At 42.7% G+C, this 19,445-nt stretch overlaps 1 protein-coding gene across 1 annotated transcript in view; it reads left to right on the top strand.

The window, feature by feature from the left end:
- TMEM117 (transmembrane protein 117) overlaps positions 1–19,445 on the top strand; it is a 328,857-nt gene that overhangs the window by 164,191 nt on the left and 145,221 nt on the right. Inside the window, exon 4 of the mRNA XM_077807768.1 lies at positions 812–911. Within this exon, the coding sequence (XP_077663894.1) occupies positions 812–911 (100 nt within the window). The remainder of the gene's footprint in view (positions 1–811; positions 912–19,445) is intronic.

The following is a 19,445-nucleotide window of genomic DNA, read 5'->3' as shown; positions in this document are numbered from 1 at the left end:
CCTATTATTGTTCAACTTATTAGCTCTTACATAAATGAGCAAGAACAAGCTTTTCTTTAAAAATAAACAAAGAGATTGCTAACAAAGGAAATAAATATGCACTACGCTGTGAGTAAGAAAGTTCAAATTTAGAATTGGTATTTGTAGTTCCCAACTTGAGCCTTTGTGCTGAGCTTGAAGTGGATAGAAGACCATCGTGTGATGTTACATATTCCATTTGCTCCATTGCTTGAGTAGAATATTTGGGTTTCTGTTTTGTTTTTTGTTAACTCCGTCCTTCCCTGAACATAGCTTAATGTGTGTGAAAATACATTTCCATTCATTTTTAGATAAAGTATGTCCATGGAGATTTTAAAATTTAACAAGAACATGAGACAATTGCTTCTCACTAGAATTAAATGAAGGGTATTTTTACTCTAATGTTAAAAGACACATGGTTGTACAATTCACAGAATTTTAAGGTCAGGTGGCTCAATTATTTTTAAAGAGAGATGAAAGGACTTTATTTTTATGGGAGCTCTCCAATTGACAGAATGCTACAGTTCTGTTTGTGCTCAGGGAGAGGTGAAAAGTATAGAACTCTTGTTACAGTCTTCAGAAGCTTTTGTCAGTCTTTTGGCTTAAAAACATAGCATGGTTGTACAACTGTATTCACTTCTCCATCTCTAATTGGAACTGACTCCGGTAGATGTTAGATCTGGCCGAATGTGTGATCATACAAAAGCTGGAAAATCTTTCATGTTAAAAATATTTCTCCTCAGTAAAACAAATGAATGTGTGTAACTTACAGTCTGTGTGCTTATTTCCACAGGGCATACATCATAACAGACTTTATGGGCATCAGGAACGAAAGTTTTATGAAGGTTGCTGCAGTGGGGACTTGGATGGGAGATTTTGTCACAGCTTGGATGGTAAGAAATGTAATAATATACTTTAAATGCAAAACACAAAATCTGTATCACTGTTGACTAAAGCAACAAAATCCTGAACCACTTAAAATCTAAACAATGTTTCAACTCAGACAAGTACAGATGTAACAATGGCAGGGTTTGGTAATAAGCTGGGAATCCAAAGGAGAGCCCATTAAAATGAATTGGGTCCTAATTTTACTCTTCTCATGTCAGTGAGAGTTTTGTCACTGAATTCTGTGGAAGCAGAATTGGGCCCCTTCTTTGCTGTGGAATAGCACCAAGACAACATAGTGGCAAAGTGAAAAAGCAAGTAACAGCACAGTCTCCATCTATAGTGACAAGGAGAAAGTCGAGGAGGAAGACTTGACTGAGCAAACTGATTCTAAGAATGAAGCGAGAAAAGAAAAAGGAAGAGAACCAATAATATGTCTAAGATACACTCACATATTGTCTGGAAAAAGCCATCTAAAGGGACATTATCCGATTAAATTTGCCCCACATTTAGGTTTTTGAAAAATAAGCTTTTACGAAACCTAAGACTAAATGTTTTCATGGAGCTGCTTTAAATTCCAATGAAAACCATTTTTAAAAAGCATGTTCCCTTGCCATGTTTGCAAACCAAACATGTTAGCAATGCATGAGAATGGGAAAGTGACAACTAACTACACACCGAAGTGAATTTACTCATATATTTCTTTGTCTGAGCTGAAAGAAATACACTTTTTAAAAACAGCATGAATAGTTTAAAGTAAATAAGATTTTTTAATTCTGTTGATTTAAATAATTGAAGGTTTTAATTTGAATATAGGCAAGATTTATTTTTAGAGAGATCTGATTCTGCCACCACTGATGTCAATGGTGGCTCTTCAGAGAGAAGTAGCATCTACAATTTTAACCTTACAGAATCCATTGAAATTCATTTGCCATTTTCTTTTTCAGGCAGTTTTGCTTTCTCTAACCAATCAATGGTGCCCCAATTTGTGACCCCAAAAGAGTCAGCAGTGTTCAAGTTGCTTTTCCATTAATGCAGGAAATACAGCTCTGAACACATTTCAGAGGAGTACAGACAGATGGGGAGAAGGTATCAGCATTTGACATGTCTAGTTAGTACTCACTGCTACCTGTGACATAAAGCACTGAAAACAAAGTACCAGAATAGAAAGAATCTTAGGGTATCTGTAAGAATTAGGAGCAAGAACTGCTGGTACCATTTCTTAGTCCTTGGGGAATCATCTGAGTTTCTCCCCATTTATCTTCTAACTTCTACATATTTTGAGCATCATCAAGGATTTTTTCAGGATATTGTACAGTAAGTGTCAGTGGCTTGTCCAAGACAAATTACCATCTACAAAATGGTGGCCATGAAAACCAAATACACATCAAATCATCCAACTGAACGGGTTTAGAATAAGAACATTGCACAGCTGATCTGTGGACTTGATGTTGACATTTAATGTGTCTTTCTATCAAACCAGTAATAAAATTCATGGCTGCATCTGAACCTCATTAGCATGGTCCTTCTTTTATGGACTTCCACAGCGTTATGCAGCTATGCAAGGAAAGATGAGGTATGATCTAAACCAAATGGAGTGGGGTCATGTCTATTGTAGATATATGGCTCATGGTTCAAATGGTGGATTACGTGTTGGTCACAGTACATTAGGCGGTGTTCCAATATGTCACCTCTTCGCCCATGTCCTCCAAAGTACGTGTCACAAAGAAACATGCAGTACAGTGTATTATCACTTTAGTCATTGTATAAAACAGTTGACGGGTCAGTTTGCTATGCACATGTCTGAGTTCAGAGGCCACTAGCATCCTGGACTCCCTTTTCATATGTGAATCTCTCTCCCTGTAACCCTCATTGCCGAGCATATTAAAATCACTTGGGGATGTTATGCATGTTAGCTTGTTCTCTGCTTCCTTCCACTGTGATATGTTGAATTTGAAGGTAGAGCACTATGAAAAGCAAAATGGTTTGTGGCTTCCCTTCAGTTTTTCACTGATTTCCACTAAAAAGGCTATTTGATTTTAGAGGCAACAAAGGAGGTGTGTGCTCTTGCACAGAGCTAATATGGGAACACTTACTTCTGTATAGAATTTCAACTTACGTTTTATCCACAAATAACAGCATTCCTTGGGGGAAATGATAGTTTTTCCAACCTTCTCAAATGTGCAAATTCTTACTTGCAAAATTTGAATTCACATGGGCAAAGCCTCAAAGCAAAAGTGAATAGTGAGACTGCTGCTGCTGGATCAGTCCTGCTATCCACTTTGCTGCACATAATGTGGAAACAGCAGACTGCAGCAGCGGCAGTGCTTCAAAGCTGCTAGGCCTAACAGTATCAAAAAAGCACCAGTAGCAGTGTCATCAGGAGGCAGACTGAGGTATGCTGACAGGAGAAAGCCATGAACATGCTGCTGTGTAAAAGTCTCCCCTAGAACTTGAATATTTTTGTGGAAAAATCCATCACAGAATTCAGGACCCTCTCCTGTTCTACCATTAATCTCAGTGACCATTCCTGTCCACTCCTTTGGAAGCCATGGCAAATCATTTTAGCTATGAACAGGTGCGGTATCATGCTTTTCCGGCTATTTGGACTTGCTTAACAACGTTGTGAATGCTAATCAAGGGACTGAGATATCTTGAAGTGGCACAAGTGACTTGTAGGCACTTTCTATTCTGAGAAGTCCTCCAATACTGGCAGAGCTATAAAGAGGAAAAGAAGGAGAGAAACATCCAGTTTTGTGGCAGGTTCTAATTTACTGTAACCATTATATTCTAATATGCTTAAGAGGCTTCTGCAATAACTAGAAGTCAGCCATGCCTATGGTATTAAGTATAAGATGAGTAAAAGCAGGTGGTATTCTCATTTTTGTGTACTGGAATCCTGTTGGAGTTCAGATCCCCATGCTCTGTTGAATTGGTGGCTGCAGAAGTCAGCACTGATAATGTCAGTATGAGTTGTGGACTTTCATTTGCAAAATGAATAAGAAATAAAAAAATGCTATTCTAGCACGGGGTAAGACATTTCTTAGAAGTTGTCTTAGGATTCTAATATCAGGAACATATTTGAAAGGGAAGAGTGTACTTTGGAAACATTGCATGATTCATATATGGAAATGGGAATTTACCTCCTAAACCCACTCCTTGTGGACATTGGCTCACTCTGTGTCAGGTCTGATCCAGCTCCAACTGAAGTCAATGAGAGTCTCTCATTAAGTTTAAAAGAGCTGGCTGAGCCCTAGGCATACAAGCAGGGAGCATGACAAAGAGCTGCTCTTCCTTTCTGCCCCTGCCTAGTGGCTGACTATAGTTGTACTTCCTGAGGTCTGCCCACAGTGTTAGACTCTCCAAATGGGTCTGGAAAGGGAGGGTTGCAGACAAGACACTGACTACCCCACCCTTCTGCACTTGTCCAGGTGTGAGATGGGCGGAACGTATGCTTCACATTTGAAATGGTGGCAGAGCTCCTGATCTGATGTGCCCAACCCATAACTCTCCAGAGGCAGAGGCTCAATAGGTCAGAATACCTCCAGATAGTCCTGTTGCAGAGTAGACTCTCTACCTCCCTTCCCTACAGTATAGACCAGGGCTGGGTAAACTACAGCCTGCGGGCCGTATCCGGCACTCCTGCACTCCAACACCCTGCCCTGAGCCCCCAACCTCCTGCCCTGAGCCCCCTCCTGCCCTCCACATCCCTCCCTGTATCCCAACCCCCTGCCCTGAGTCCCCTCCCACACTCCGCACCCTTCCTGCACCCCAACCCCTTGCCCTGAGCCCCCAACCCCCTGCCCTGAGCCCCCTGCCACACCCCAAACCCCTGTTCTGAGCCCCCTAACCCCTGCCTTGAGCCCCTGCCGCACCCCCTGCACCCCAACCCCCTGCCCCAAGCCCCCTCCTGCACCCCAACCATTTGCCCTGAGCCCCTTCCTGCAGACCGTACCCCCTCCTATACCCCAGTCCTACATTCATGGCCCTGCATGCAATTTCGCCACCCAGATGTGGCCCTTGGGCCAAAAAATTTGCCCACCCCGATATAGACTGAGGCCACTATACAACCTCTGTATTTTTGGATGGAAGAATTTTTCTATCAATAACTGCTGAGTAGGTTGCTTAGCTCTTTGTTTCAACCTTGTTAGCAATATATTCCTCACACACACACACTACTTGAATATATGATGTGGTGTAGGTTCAAGTAATATCAATAGTAGTTGTAAACTTTGTTCAGATTGTTTTATTTTTGCTCTTCTTTGTAGTAAGAGTAGCTTATTATTTCTTGCCCTGAATTCAATTTTTAAATAGTTCTGCATATCCCATTGGCAAGAATGTGTTTTATTTACAGTATTGGAACACATTTTGTTTGTGTCTATTTTGTTATCATTATGATTTTGAAAGACTGTATTTAGTTGAAGAAAGTGGGAGAACAAACTGTTAAAATGATATTTTTTCACAATGCAGCTCTTGTGTCTATTAGAACAGAAGATTATTTTAATCCTCATTTGTTCTCTCACAAGCTTGCCTATCTTGACATGCTAGAGGAAATAAGGACACACGGATACCAGGCACTTATTAGTTTGTGCCACATCTTTGTTTTTCTTTTATCTGCTAATGTATATGTTTTGTTATGGTTTATTAAAACAAATTGAGCAGAGAAGGAATTCCACTTGATGCTGCAAAAACTTTTCAGTTGCTGAAAATAGCCTGTGCTAAAATGTACTACAGCCCAAATGGACAAAAATAAAATAATGAAGTGGTTGAAAAAGAAATCTCCTTTACTACAGGGCTGAATTTAAACAGAATGCATGTTTTGTATGCAAAAATAAAATGCAACATATTCTATAGAAATAGTAAAATTCCTGAGATACTGTCTTTGTTCCCTAGAAGTAGGTTTTGGACAGCCACAAATATTCACTCTAAAAGTGTATGTGAGTGAAAGAGTAATCCATCTGTCCACACATATGGTGAGAAAAGCAGAGAGGTTTGTTCTGCAGAGTACTGCATATTGTCTCATTCACAGACAGTGAAAGAACTACCGTTTGTGCTGCACCTTCCATGGCAGTGTGGCGTGTCATGAGCCCTGGAATGACTGACATTGCCTCTAACTCATTATTCTGTCAAGGGTTGGGCATGACAATTCAGATTATGATCAGTGTCAATCTTTTTGATTGTTTCCCTTTCACTGACATATCAAATGACAGAATAAAGCTGTAATTGAATTTGAAATGGCATCTGAAATACAGGGTAGCTAACAACTCTGCTGTACTTCAGAGGTGGAAATGAAATTAAACCGTGAACCATGAAATGGAAGGAGAGGAATGGATGATAGACGTTGCTAAACTCACTTAACCACACTGCACACGGATGTAATTAATGACCTCATTGGAGGCAACAAGATTCTGCCCATTCATAGAAGTACGCATGGTGTCAAGTGCTCTTTCTCTCTCTCTCTCTCTCTCACTTCTTCCTTTCCCTTTTCCAGGGCTCAGTCCAGTGTCTGAGGGATTTCTGATTAAAAAACAGTTTAACAGGCTGTCCTGCAGCTAACTCATCCATTTCCCTGCAGCATTTATGTAGTAAAAGATCAAAACCCTAGTCCAGCAAAGTTTTCTTGGGCCAGAAGAGGACTTAACCTCCCTTTAATCATCCAACAATACCAGGCCAGAAGATGATAATGGATTGTGAGGGGCCCTATAGTTATAAAACTTACCTAGGATAGATGGAAATGAAAACAACTTTTCTTGATTGTTGGATCAAAGGCTGGTATGACATCTTTTTTCAGCATTAGTTTTCTAATTATCTTTTGATCAAAGACAACCTAGACATGTTGCCCTCATGTACACTGCTGTCCCTGATTCCTAGATGTAGTTATTGCCATGGAATTTGTTCAGCATAGCAAGCTTTTCTGTAAGAAAATCATGCACACATTTGAAAATAACACAGGAATCACTATATCGGAACAGATCACTGGTCCATTATGTCTAGGATCATGCCCTGGTCCATACTAGATGTTTCTGAACAAGGCTCACCTCCCTCCCCATGGTGCACCTAGACAGTTGCACAATGCTGTGCCTGGAGGTTATGGTGATTTCCTTCTGGATCCTGCAGTCGTGACCTAAAACCAAATATTTGGATTACCCTTATCTTAGACCTATCCATGCATGTTATTTGCCATAACAATTCTTAAAGTAGATCAGTACCATTCTAACAGTATCCAAAAGTCGTATGGTTCTGAGATTTTTAAAAATGCAAATACAGTATAATGCTGAATCTTAACGAAAAGTATTAGGCTAATCTGTTTTCCCAATGTTGCAGCAGAAAGATTTGGCTCTGTCACTTTCTCAAAAGACATGAGAGTGAGAGATGGAGAGCAAGCAGAATTTCTTCTATTGGAGCATCTGCTTTCCCAAGTCTCAAATCTTGTCCAGCTGATACGTTTTATAGAAAGAATCTATTATGCAGTAGGTGTGTATATTAGGCAGAGAGTGGATAGCAGAGGATGATGCCTAGACTATGGAGTACAAAAGGAACGACATGTTCTGCACTAGAAGTGGTGCATAGACTTATCTGTGTGACTAAGTCACATCATTGCATACTTAGACATGTTATGCCCGGATCCTGAACCCACTGAGGTCTATGTCAAGCTTCCTACTGACTTCAGTAGGTATAGGATCAGGTCTGCTGTTTAACTATATCTTAATGGTGAGGACAGTATCTTTCAGACTGTTTTTTCGTGAATAATGCCCAGACAGAAGAGGGAAAACATGGCAAGAAAGATATGTGTCCTGAGATCTTAAATTTTGCATTATATCAGAATTCCTTTTCTTCCCCAATGGACTTTGCATTGGTGCTTTTGAGCCCTTTCTTCCTCCCACTTTTGATGATTAAAGAAGAAAACCACTGTGTGCTTCTTTATAATATATTCATAGACACATCCTTTTTAGTTTTAAGTTCTTTTTGGTCTTCATTTAAACAAATATTTGTCTCTATAGCACTAAACATTCTCTTTTGACATACAGTGTGTTGGGTTTTTTTTAATTGGATACTTTGGAAACCAAAAATATGTACCATCAAAAATAAATATAATAACAAAAATACAATAACCATCCAGCAATTCTACACTCAGAATTCCTTGCATGGCCGTTTCTAGCAATCCTACACTCAGATGTGATGTGTTCTTCACGTACACTGTAAAGGTGTGGGCAACTGAGGGGATACAGAGATGGCTCTGGAAATAGCCTGTTAGCCATCTGTACTTAGATCTCTTCAGAACAAGTTCAAGCTTCTGTTAAGGTCTTTAACATGGAACACATCCTATCGAGAACAGTTGTCTGACTCTGTACCCTAATGGCTGACTTGAAGAACACAAAAACCTTTTACATTGACAGAAAAATAAAGGATAATTTTTGGTGGAACTGAAGCCCTTGCCAACAGCTTCAAAAAGCCTGCCAAGATACAAAATGAGCAGACTTGTACCAAACTTGGAGCTGCAAGGCTGATATTATCATAAGAGAAGGATTCAATTGACCATGCAAATTGAGCTGCAGAACTGCAGTGGACTAAATATATGATCAAATAAGATCCCCTGCATCTTCCAAAGGGAAAGATGAGCAGCAGATGGCAGCGGCATGCAGCAAAGTTTTTCTTTAATCCTAAATTCCTTCAGGGTTTGTAAACGTAGATATCTGAAACCCTGAGCAGGGGAAAGAGGAAATCAGGATAATCTGTGTACTGATAATGTACCATCACGTCACTCTTGACTCACAAGATGATGCTCTTGCACAGTGGAAACTACACATTTGCAACTGATAGAGAAAGAGAGAGAACATATCTGGTCTTTAAATGTGTTCTAATGAAGCTGGCTGGCTATGTACAACCAGGACTTCATTATAAAGTCTGAAGAAGCAGCTGGAAGCATCTTTGTCAATGCAAGTGCCTCAGCCCAAATCCACAAAGGTACCTGGGTGCCTAAATCCCAGCTTTAGGCTCTACTGCAATCCACAGAACTGCTCCGCTGCCACCTAACCCTGTAGGTGCTGAACCTTACTTGGCCCCTAAGTTTTCAGGGTAAAAGTTCCCTAGGCAGCTATGTTTCTGCCTCTGGGCATGTACACTGCTGTCTCGCTCTAGGAGTCTGGGCACCTATCTCCCTTCTAAGCCCTAGTGCGATCCACGAAACAAGAGAAGATTGGCAGAGGAGCATCTCTCTCACCTGTGGTGCCTGATCCAGGAGGTGAGCTCAGAGGACACTTAAGGAATCAGACCCCATTCAAAATCCAGATGGAGGTGGTGGTGGTGCTGCTGTCTACCTTATAACTCTTAGCCCAGTGGTTAGAGCCCTCCCCTGGGATGCAGGAGAGCCAGGATCAATCCTTCCTTTGCCTGAGGTAGAGAAGGGATTTAAATAGGGGTCTCCTAGCATGGCACGAATCACATCTCTGACATGTGTGACGGGGGGTCTCTCAATCTCTACTAATGAAAGCATTAAGCTTTGTATAAATAATTAAATAGCTGTTGGAGTAGGGGGCACTGGATGCTGGGTATCTCACTCCCCAGGTTCCTTCCCTAAGCACTAAGCTAACGAGCAAGCCTCAAGCTCTCTCTTTCACTGGCCCAAAGACTCCTGACATATTCACACACAGTGGAATGACTTCACCAGGAGAGCGAGCGAGAGAGCACCATATCAGAGTAGCTCATAGCCCAGTGTTAGAGCACTCTCCTGAGAGCTGGGAAAACCCCTGTTCAAATACTTGGTCCCCATCTGTCAGACTCAGAACTGAACCTAGGTCTCATGCATTCCCAGTGAGTGATCTAACCACGGGGCTAAAAAACAGTGATAAGGGTGCTGCTGCTGACCCCACCAGGTCATCCTCCAGGTGTGGAGCAAGGGAGGTGCCTAACTCATTCTCAACTTAGGCACCTCAGTCACCTGACTCCAGGCTAGAGGCTCCTGGTTGGGGATCACAAGCAGAAATAGGTGCCTTCCTGCAGCCAGGACTTAAGTGCCAAGCTCTGTGAGAAGGGTGGGGCTGAGGGCACAGCCTTCTGGTTAGCATCTTCTATTGGCTAACTTAGGTGGCTTCCCACCTAGTATGCTAGCTTCTGTAGATCATATTCTAAGGTGTCTCTCTTTATGCATTGTATAGGGAACCTGGGCACCTAACTCAGGCTTTGTGGATCCCACATTTTCCAGTGATCTTCTAGGTGTGCTCATTGTCGCAACACCTTAGTCCCTTGTGGATCCAGGCCATCCTTACCTCCTCCCACTTGTATGAAGGCTTATGTCTTCACTCATTAACCTCTTCAGCTTATATATCAGCGTGAAATCCTGCTCCCATTGAAATCAATGGCAAAAATCCCATTGATTTCAGGGCGGCAGAATTTCACCCCAGTGCTGTGATGTGGGGACAAACCGTGCTGTCCTGTTACCCAACAGTATTTACGCTGGAATTAGCCTAAAGTGTAAAATAAAATCAGACTCAGAAACTGTGGTTAACAACTTTCAGCTCCAAGACCTAAGAAAATGTATCTGGTATTACCATAAAACTATTCAGTACAGACAGGCCCTGATTCAGAAAAGTATTTAAGGACATGCTTACCTAGTGCAGACCTAATTTTCCTGTGCAGTGTTTAGACACTACAGGGCTGGGCTGTAATAGGGTGTCAGAGCTCTTCTGTTAACCCATCCAATTAACAGATGTTGGAAACCTGCAGCAAGCTGATGACATTCTGCTGTGGCAGGTGCAGCTCATTAACTCCACCTAGATAATAGGGGAGGTGAACAAGGGTACCCAGGGCTAGGATGAAGAGATCTCAGCAAAGAAGCTTTAGGAACAGCCAAGCTTAGGCTGATGTTTGTTGTCTGAGTCATTGTTAAAGTCAAACCACAGGAAGAGGGTAAGATTTTTGGACACTAGCTCAGAGTCTGTGTGCTCTGCTGAAGGTTTTTTTTCCCTCTTTTGCTGGTAATAGCTCACCTTACCTGACAACTCTGGTTATAGTGTGTATGGTAACGCTCATTGTTTCATGTTCTCTGTGTATATAAAATCTCTCCACTGTATTTTCCACTGCATGCATCCTATGAAGTGAGCTATAACTCACAAAAGCTTATGCTCAAATAAATGTGTTAGTCTCTAAGGTGCCACAAGTCCTCCTTTCCTTTTTTTAGAGATTCATTATGTTCATATGGCTGTTGTAGGAAAAACTTTAGATAGTATGACAGATACTGCAACCCCATGCAGTAGCTTTGGGGAACAGTGTATTAAGTTTTATGAATGTTTCATTTGTTACTGTGGATCAGAGATTGCATGCAACTCTGGGGGCAGAGGTGGTGGTGGTGGTGGGGTGTCACTCAACTCCTCCAAGAACTAAAAATAATGGAGAGTAATTACGGTGAGTCACTCAGGTAGTAAAAGCAGCAATGAGTCCTGTGGCACCTCATAGACTAACAGGTGTATTGGAGCATAAACTTTCGTGGGTGAATGCCCACTTTGTCGGATGCATGGTGTAGTAAACCCCTCCAGACAGGTACCACCTCCGGGGAGGTTTGCATATACTGGTGCAAACTGGGTATTCCAGAGACTAATAGGCAAAGGAAGGGCTTTTGAGATAAAAAGGCTGAGCTTAAACTTACCGACATTTTCCCCAGAGAGGGGAGGGATAGCTCAGTGGTTTGAGCATTGGCCTGCTAAACCCAGGGTTGTGAGTTCAATCCTTGAGGGGGGCCATTTAGGGATCTGGGGCAAAAATTAGTCCTGTTTTGAACAGGGGGTTGGACTAGATGACCTCCTGAGGTCCCTTCCAACCCAGATATTCTATGACTCGGGGCTATCTGCTCTAGCAACCAAATAGGAGCTTCTGCCCAAGGAAGGACTCAACTTTTGAGGAAGGGCTGGAAACACTTTGGCCTACTAGAGCCACATAAAACTAATGGGTGACTCCTGATAGATTTTAGTGTGTGTTTAAATCTGTCTTTTGTCTTTATTCTGTTCTCTTTAATACTTTTCCCTTAAGAGTGAATGTGCTTGCTTAGGGCTTGTCTCCACTTACCAGGGGATTGATGCCCGGCGATTAATCCACTGGGGGGGGGGTGTCAATCTAGCAGGTCTAGTGAAAACCTGACAAATCAGGGGTTCTCAAACTGGGGGTTGGGACCCCTCAGGGGGCCACGAGCTGTCAGCCTCCACCCCAAACCCCGCTTTGCCTCCAGCATTTATAATGGTGTTAAATATATAAAAAGAGTTTTTAATTTATGGGGGGGGTCTCAGTCAGCAGCTTGCTATATGAAAGGGGTCGCCAGTACACAAGTTTGAGAATCACGGCGCTAAATTGACTGCCGATGACTCTCCCGTCAACTCCGGTACTTCACCGGAATGAGAAGCATAAGGTAGGAAAAACTCTCCCGTTGACTTATCAACCCAGTGCAGTGTAGATACTGCACTAAGTTGACCTAAAGTACGTCGACTCCAGCTACGTTATTCATGTAGCTGGAGTTGCGTAATTTAGGTCGACTTAGCCCTGTAGTGTAGACCTGCCCTTAGAAAGCGCTTTGTGGTAGCTAATAACTGCTGGCAATACACTGTTCATAGCTCTTGGAGAGAGAAAGCCATGCACAGGTGCTGGCCTCTAGGCACATTGGCTTGTTGGGGGTATCACAGTGTAAGATGGGGCTGTGCAGCCATATAATCCCCTAGCCAGAAGGGAGTGAGGGACAGGGGTCGCTGCTCAGAGACAGGTGTTGGCTGGAGACTTGAGATCTGACTTGGCGTTCCTGGAATGGACAATGGAGTGAGGGAGACAGGTGCAGTTACCCTGAAACTGTGACAGATGGCTCGTGGTAATTCAAAACAAAACTGAACCCTGGTGTAATTCTACTGACTATAGGAAGTAAGATCAGAGGTGAATTTGGACCCAGGACCTTAAATACATAACTGTTTTTCCTGAAATTGAAGACATTCAAATGAAAAAGTTCAGTGATTTTCACTGAATCTCATTTTAATATTGTGTTTAATAAAATGGGCCTGGTATATATCAATCTCATCTTGTCTTTGCTCTTTTTGTATTATTGCTTTACATTGCCTTGAAATGCGAACTTCAAGAACTTAATTAAATGGATAGAAAGGTTGCTGAGTTTCACTCAACTATTTTAAGTACCTTTTGAAAACTACATTAAAAAGCTATTTTTAAAGTTTCTTACAGCAGCACACCTCTGCATATCACAAAAGTAATTGCTGCTCCTGTACTGGGTAGATTATTATTATGATTTTTTTTTGACATTTCACAGCTAAGGAATTTAGCATCACAGCAACCCTGTGAGATGAAGGCATTAGGTGTCCCCATTTTGCAGACTGAGGTATGTGGCAGTTAAGGGGCTTGTCCTTGGACACACAGTAAGTCTGTGGTGGAATTGAGAATAGAACCTAAATCTTTTGACTCCAGTCTTGTGTTTGATATCCCTGTTCCCAATTGTAATTACTATTATTTTTTTTGTCTCCATTGATGGCAGCACCCTGGTGTAAGTAAAATGTGTGCCCTCTCTGCCTAGTTGCCAAATACCTTCTTGTAGGGGAAAACCAGACCCAAATGCCACATCTGCTGGGCAGGGAGTTGAGGAGATGTAACGGAAGAAGTTGGAGCTGTTCGATGGAGGCTACTCCAGCTAACGGCTGGATCAACTTATATGGCTTTGCTGTGGAGGTGAATGGGAACTGCATCCTGGTAGGTCTCCTGGGATCTCACCTCCTTTTCCAGTGGCCCACGCTTGAGCTGCCTCCAGCCATGCAAAGCTCAGGGCTGTGAAGATCACTCTCTTGGCCTGACTCTCCACTGACTTGGGCTGAGTTTACCCCTGTCCTGAGTAATCCCACCACAGTCAATGGATTTATGCTAAGAGAATGGAGACTCAGGTCCTGTGCACCACCCCTTACCTACAAAGTAAAAGAATGTCTGCGTAATGAGCATCCTGTACCCCATGTAGGATTTTGCAGAAAGCAATTTCATCACCATAGAAACAAGCTCTAGAGTACAAAACTCACATGGATATGGTTGTCAGACACCCAGGATTTGTTGCACTGGGGCTGCTCCACATACAGCCAAGCTCCACATACAGCCCAGCACCTTTATGACCATATGCCCTTGGAATTGTCTGGTTCCCTGATCCCTGGGTCAATAGGCTTATCTAGACGAGGGAAAATTGGATGAGTGTAACTACAAATCAGTGTAGCTATGGTGGGACAAATCCTTAATGTAGAGATACTGTCCTGCTGCAAAATGGGGCTGTGACTCTAGGCCTGCTCTGTCTTACACTGGTCCAGGATCACCAGCGTGCAGCACCTTGTGGACTTACTTCCTCTTGTCTCTGGCATGCCGGAAGAATGTCCACTGTGCTGGCAGGGGCCAGGAGCAGGTAGCAGAGAGTCAACTGTGATGGCTTTACTCCGCCCAAGAATTCCTCTGTGCCAGGGCAATACCCAGCTGCCCTGTTACACCAGTTTTCCATCTTTGCAGTTTGCACCATGGGAGAGGTACATAGAATGGGACAGAACAGGAACTGAAGATCTGGCCTAATGAGAGTTGCATGCAGCTCTAAAGCTGCAGGTGGGATAGCACTGCTCTAAGTGGATAGGAAAGATCAGTTTGTGCAGGATCTAACACGGCAGAGCCCTGATTCAGATTAGGGCCTCAGGACCCAGCTGAAGTATTAAAAAATACAAATTAATAACTAGTGTCACAAAACAGTGTAGAGAAGTGCAGTGTAGACAAGGTCGACCTTAGGAGTGGGCCAATTGGGTGACTGCCCAGGGTGCCATGGTCAAGGAGATGCTGTGCAGTAGTACAGAGGTGCAGGTTACTGGTTGGCAGGGGAGCGCCACGAACTCGCAGAGGCAATGCGTGGCTCCTGGCAGAGGAATTGGGTGGGGAGCAGGGATGCACAGATACTGCTTCTCCCCCATACACCCCAAATGTTGCTCTGTGCCCCACTGTGGGGCTTTGAGGAGGGGGAGCAATGCCAGGGCCCCCGTGTTCAGGTCACGTTTACTACATGGGCTGTGTTGTGAGGCCAGCATCGAGAACTGCTTCTCTCCTCAGCTGGAGAGGGAGAAGGGAAGGGCAGGAAAGTGACCTGGATGCAGTGAGCCCTTGTGTTGATCCTCGCTTCTCCCCTCACAGCCCACCTAGGGGGGCACAGAGGAGTAGCATTCGACCTGGGGGGGTGGGGAAGCAAGCAGCAATGCCAGCAGCTCTGTGCATCCAGGTCAGTTTCCCTACATGGATACAGGAGTGGGATACAGAGGTTGGGGTACGGGGAGGGGTGCAGGGGCCAGGGGAGAAGGGGACACAGTGCAGGGGTTAGGGGCAGGTGGGGTTGCAGGATGGGGTTAGGGGAGAAGGGGGCACAGGACGGTGTTAGGGGAGAAGTGGTTATTCATTATTATTGTTGTGTATTTTAAAAATAATTTCAGGCATACATCTCAGATTAGATGCCTGAAATCATGCTCAATTTTATCAGTAACTACCATCTTTCAGCTTCTCTGCACTAGCACAAGATGGGTCCATCTCTTCCTCTGTCTGCCTGGGATCTCTCCTTCCATCACTTTATTCTTGAGAGCATGCCTAAACCTATCAGGAGAAACCAAATACTTGATCCTGAAACCTTAACTCTGCAAGGAGTCCTTACTCATACACTTCATCCCATTGAACTCATGAAGGTTGCAGGATCTGTCCCCAGCTCCTACTGTTGCTCAGCAGTTTGGAGTTTTGGAGCAGCACTTTATTTGTGTTAATTTATCTGCAAACATTTGAATGTTTTTCTGCTACTATGAAGAATAAAGGACGATTCTATGTTCTACCATATAGTCTTTGTATCCTGAAATGGAATCACATGTGGCAGACTTCTGTTCGCTCTATCTATCACGTATTGTGAGAGAGAAAGCATGTTTTTTTGCTGATTCTGAGACCGACATTGCAGACGTGTAATGTTGTTAAAGCTAGAATGTATGGGTTTGCACAGGAGGAACTTCCCTACAAATACATTCCTAATAAAGATAATTTCTTCAGAATAAGCACTGGAATCAATTTTTGCTATACTGACTAGCCTAATCAAATTATTATTTTTGTAAAGACTGATTAATAGCAGTGTATGTCCAAGCCCAAAATTTATACCTGTTATGCCATGGTTTTTTGCACTTGTTTATATATTATTGCTTTTTTTTAAGCTAACATAGTTATTAAGGGGTTGTTTAACTTAGCAATTATACCAACAGAACCCGGGAGAAGTAAACTCTGTGTTCTGTATTCTGTTTGACTGGTTATTGTGAATATATTTTTTTAATCCTTAATCTCTTAAAACGCCAATTCCACACCTATGGATAGTGGAAATTCCTGAAGTAGATGATGCAGTATCCATCCTATTTTACCGGAATGTGGAAATTGTGTTCTTCTGTTTTAGATTGCTTACCTCCTACTCTTTTTTTTTTTTAAAGTACAAATACAAAATGGGCAAAATAAGTCTTTATTCTGTTTGTTTTAAAATGTTAACTCTGCAATCACAGACCAGCAAGAAGGAAATCCGATCTATAAATGATCCTTTCTCATGGCATTGTACTAAACTAGTTGAATAGAGCAGATATAAGAGACAAGCCCTAGGAAGTGGCATCTTTTACGATGTACAGAAAGATCTGTTGTTCTGTGTAGCACTTTGAAGCTGACATTTTTTGTCCAAATCATGTCTGTGATATAGTATGACCGATTTCTTGTAACTCAACGGTTTTCTGGTTTTTTGCCTTCAGAGCTGGGTGGCCAGAGATCAGCGGCTGCTGGCTGGGCACCCTGCTCTGAAGGCAATTCTGCCGCCAGCACAAAGTAAGGTAGGGAGTACACCCTACCATGCCACCCTTACTTCTCCACTGCTGCTGGCGGTGGCACTGCCTTCAGAGCTGGGTGCCCAGCCACTAGCTGCCGCCACCTGGCCAGCAATTAATTTGTGCTGGGGCTGAGCCCTGGAACCTCTTTCAATACAAATTAAGCACTGGGAAGGAGGCAGTGGGACCCTGGGGGCCAGGGCCAATGAGGGGGGGGAGCTCACGGGGGCAAGGGGCACCAAAATACAAGTTCGCCCATGGTGCCATTTTCCATAAGGCCAGCCCTGATGTAGAAGTGCCCTGAGTGATGACTACACTGAGCTATATTATACAAAACATTAGTCCATGATCTCATAATCTATTGCCTCAGTTACTGCAATGCTCTTTGGTTTGTCTAACACTCATCTCTTTCCCTCTCATTCGGTCCAAAATGCAGCTGCCAAGATCACTATCTTTTCCCACTACTACGCCTCACTCTCACTATCCCTCCCCTTGGTCCTCACTATTGGCTCCCCCACTTCCATGTATTATTCAAACTCCTTGTCTTTCAAGCTCTTTCCATCTCCATCCTTGCATACATCCCTGCCATTATTGCCATGTGCAGTGCCCTCTCTCCTGCAAGTCATACTCTGCCAAATTTCCCTTTTCACGGCTGCTTTTGGCGCATTTGCCTAGTTCAGCTCAGGTTTCTTCCATGTCACCCTGTATGTTAGAAAAAATTGTACCCAGCTCTAACTAACTACCCCTTTAAGGAATGAAAAACCCATCAATCTAATCCCTGAAACATTCATGGCATAATTCCGGTGCCTCACTTTGCATTTGTTCTTTCTGTCTTGTACAGGCACCAGTGAAAACAAGCTGTACGGTGTAAACACTTGAGGACAAAGACCTATCGTTTCTTAGGCACTGACCTCCTAATTTACAGCATAGTTTACTTTACAATATGCTGCACAAGGCTATGTAAATGCTGCAGTATAATAGTAAATACTGGCTGTAGCTGATTTCTTTGAGCTTTAGCTCAGTTACGTTGCCTGCCTTCAATATTTTTGTCCAGAGTCACAGGGCAGACAGTGCACATGAATATGCCGTGCCATCTCTGCTGCAATTCTGCAGTTTGTTCAGATGTTCTAGGGGAGGCAGCACATGAAATTACAGCTTTCTCAGTCATCGAGTACAAGAGCCCAGCGTTGATGCAGGTCCTTTGCAGTCTACTGGACTTCTGTGCAGCTCAGTGGGGAATAGTGTGTCAAAAGTGTCAATAAAATTTAAACAGTTGAATACATTTTATTGAGATTTTCATCAGAGTATCCCAAAAGATTGTACAGGAGCCTAATAGAGATTGGGAGATTGACAGGGAAACAGCAGGAGCATGACCACACTCATGCACTAATCACTTCCAAGGGCTATAATTTCATAAGGCTCTTAGAGCAAATTACAGAAGACACAATGGGCCAAATTCATCCCAGGTGTAACTCCATTGACTTTACACTGGAGCGAAATTTGTCCATGATAGTCTTCCATAGGCATGCTAACTACATGCCCACCCCTACATTCGGTAAAAAGGTATCAGATTGTGGGAGAGGATATCCTATATATTTGAATGAAAATGTACAGGTGCTGGCTGAAATCCATTGACTGTAGTATTCATAAATAATGGTCAGAGAAAATTCAGATTGGCTTCAAAAGTGTTGAGGCTCCTGAAAATGCAATAATTGCTAAAAATATGATGCAGTTCAGAAATATATTGGTTGCAGCAAATGTATAATGTATTTTTTGTAAAGAAAATCAGATTGGATCTACTTGCATTGAAATAAACATGGTTTTAGGAATACAGAGTTAGCACAGGGAAAATAGTCACTTTGTCTTCTGCTGTAGCCTACGCTGAAATAGATGAGTGACATCACCGAGCACAAAAAACAATACTTTTCACAGGCATTAGTAAAGTGGTAAATATACCTCCCCCGGGGTAAAGGCCTTTGTGTGCACATTTGTCCTCTTTAACATCAGTACAGTTAAAAAAGAAAAAAAAAATACCACCCCTGCAGTTATACTAGTAAAAAAGTGTTTATGCCTTTAAGAGAATGGGGAACCTGTATAAAGCACCTTTATGCCAGTATAATTGCATTAGGGGTTGTACCAATGTAACTATTTTGGCAAAAATTCACACCCCTAGCTGAAATAGTTGTACCCCAAACACTGGGTGTAGTGTGACCACTAGTTTACTTCCTTACATGTAGACAAGGCCAAAGTAAGAGGGAATGTGGAAGGACTCAGCTGAAAAGAGAAGGAGAGCTCTTTCTCCTCCTTGGCTTGTACATTGACAGCTCCCTGTCCTGGTTCAATCCACTTTAAACACTGAGCACCCTCCCCTGCCCCAACCGTTTCACTGAGGTTACTTGGCGGGGAAAGTAAATTATTCGTTGTGTGTTAAAATGTTTCCAAAACTTTGTTTATAATCTATTCTATATAAAACACTGGCTGACTTCATAGAAACTGTGGTGTGCATTTGGCTCTCAGGGCTCTGTCGCTGTTCATAAACCATTCCACAATGTTCATTTCGTTTGATGTCACTAGTATAGTACCTCAAGTAAATTATGTATTTTGTATTCACTCTAGGTCATCTGTTACCCTGTATTTTATAGTTAGTTGTATTGTTTCTGGTTTTGGAAAGTC

The sequence above is a fragment of the Eretmochelys imbricata genome, chromosome 1 (genome assembly GCF_965152235.1).
Source record: "Eretmochelys imbricata isolate rEreImb1 chromosome 1, rEreImb1.hap1, whole genome shotgun sequence".
Taxonomy (NCBI): domain Eukaryota; kingdom Metazoa; phylum Chordata; order Testudines; family Cheloniidae; genus Eretmochelys; species Eretmochelys imbricata.
This window is presented reverse-complemented; position numbering and strand designations above follow the sequence as displayed.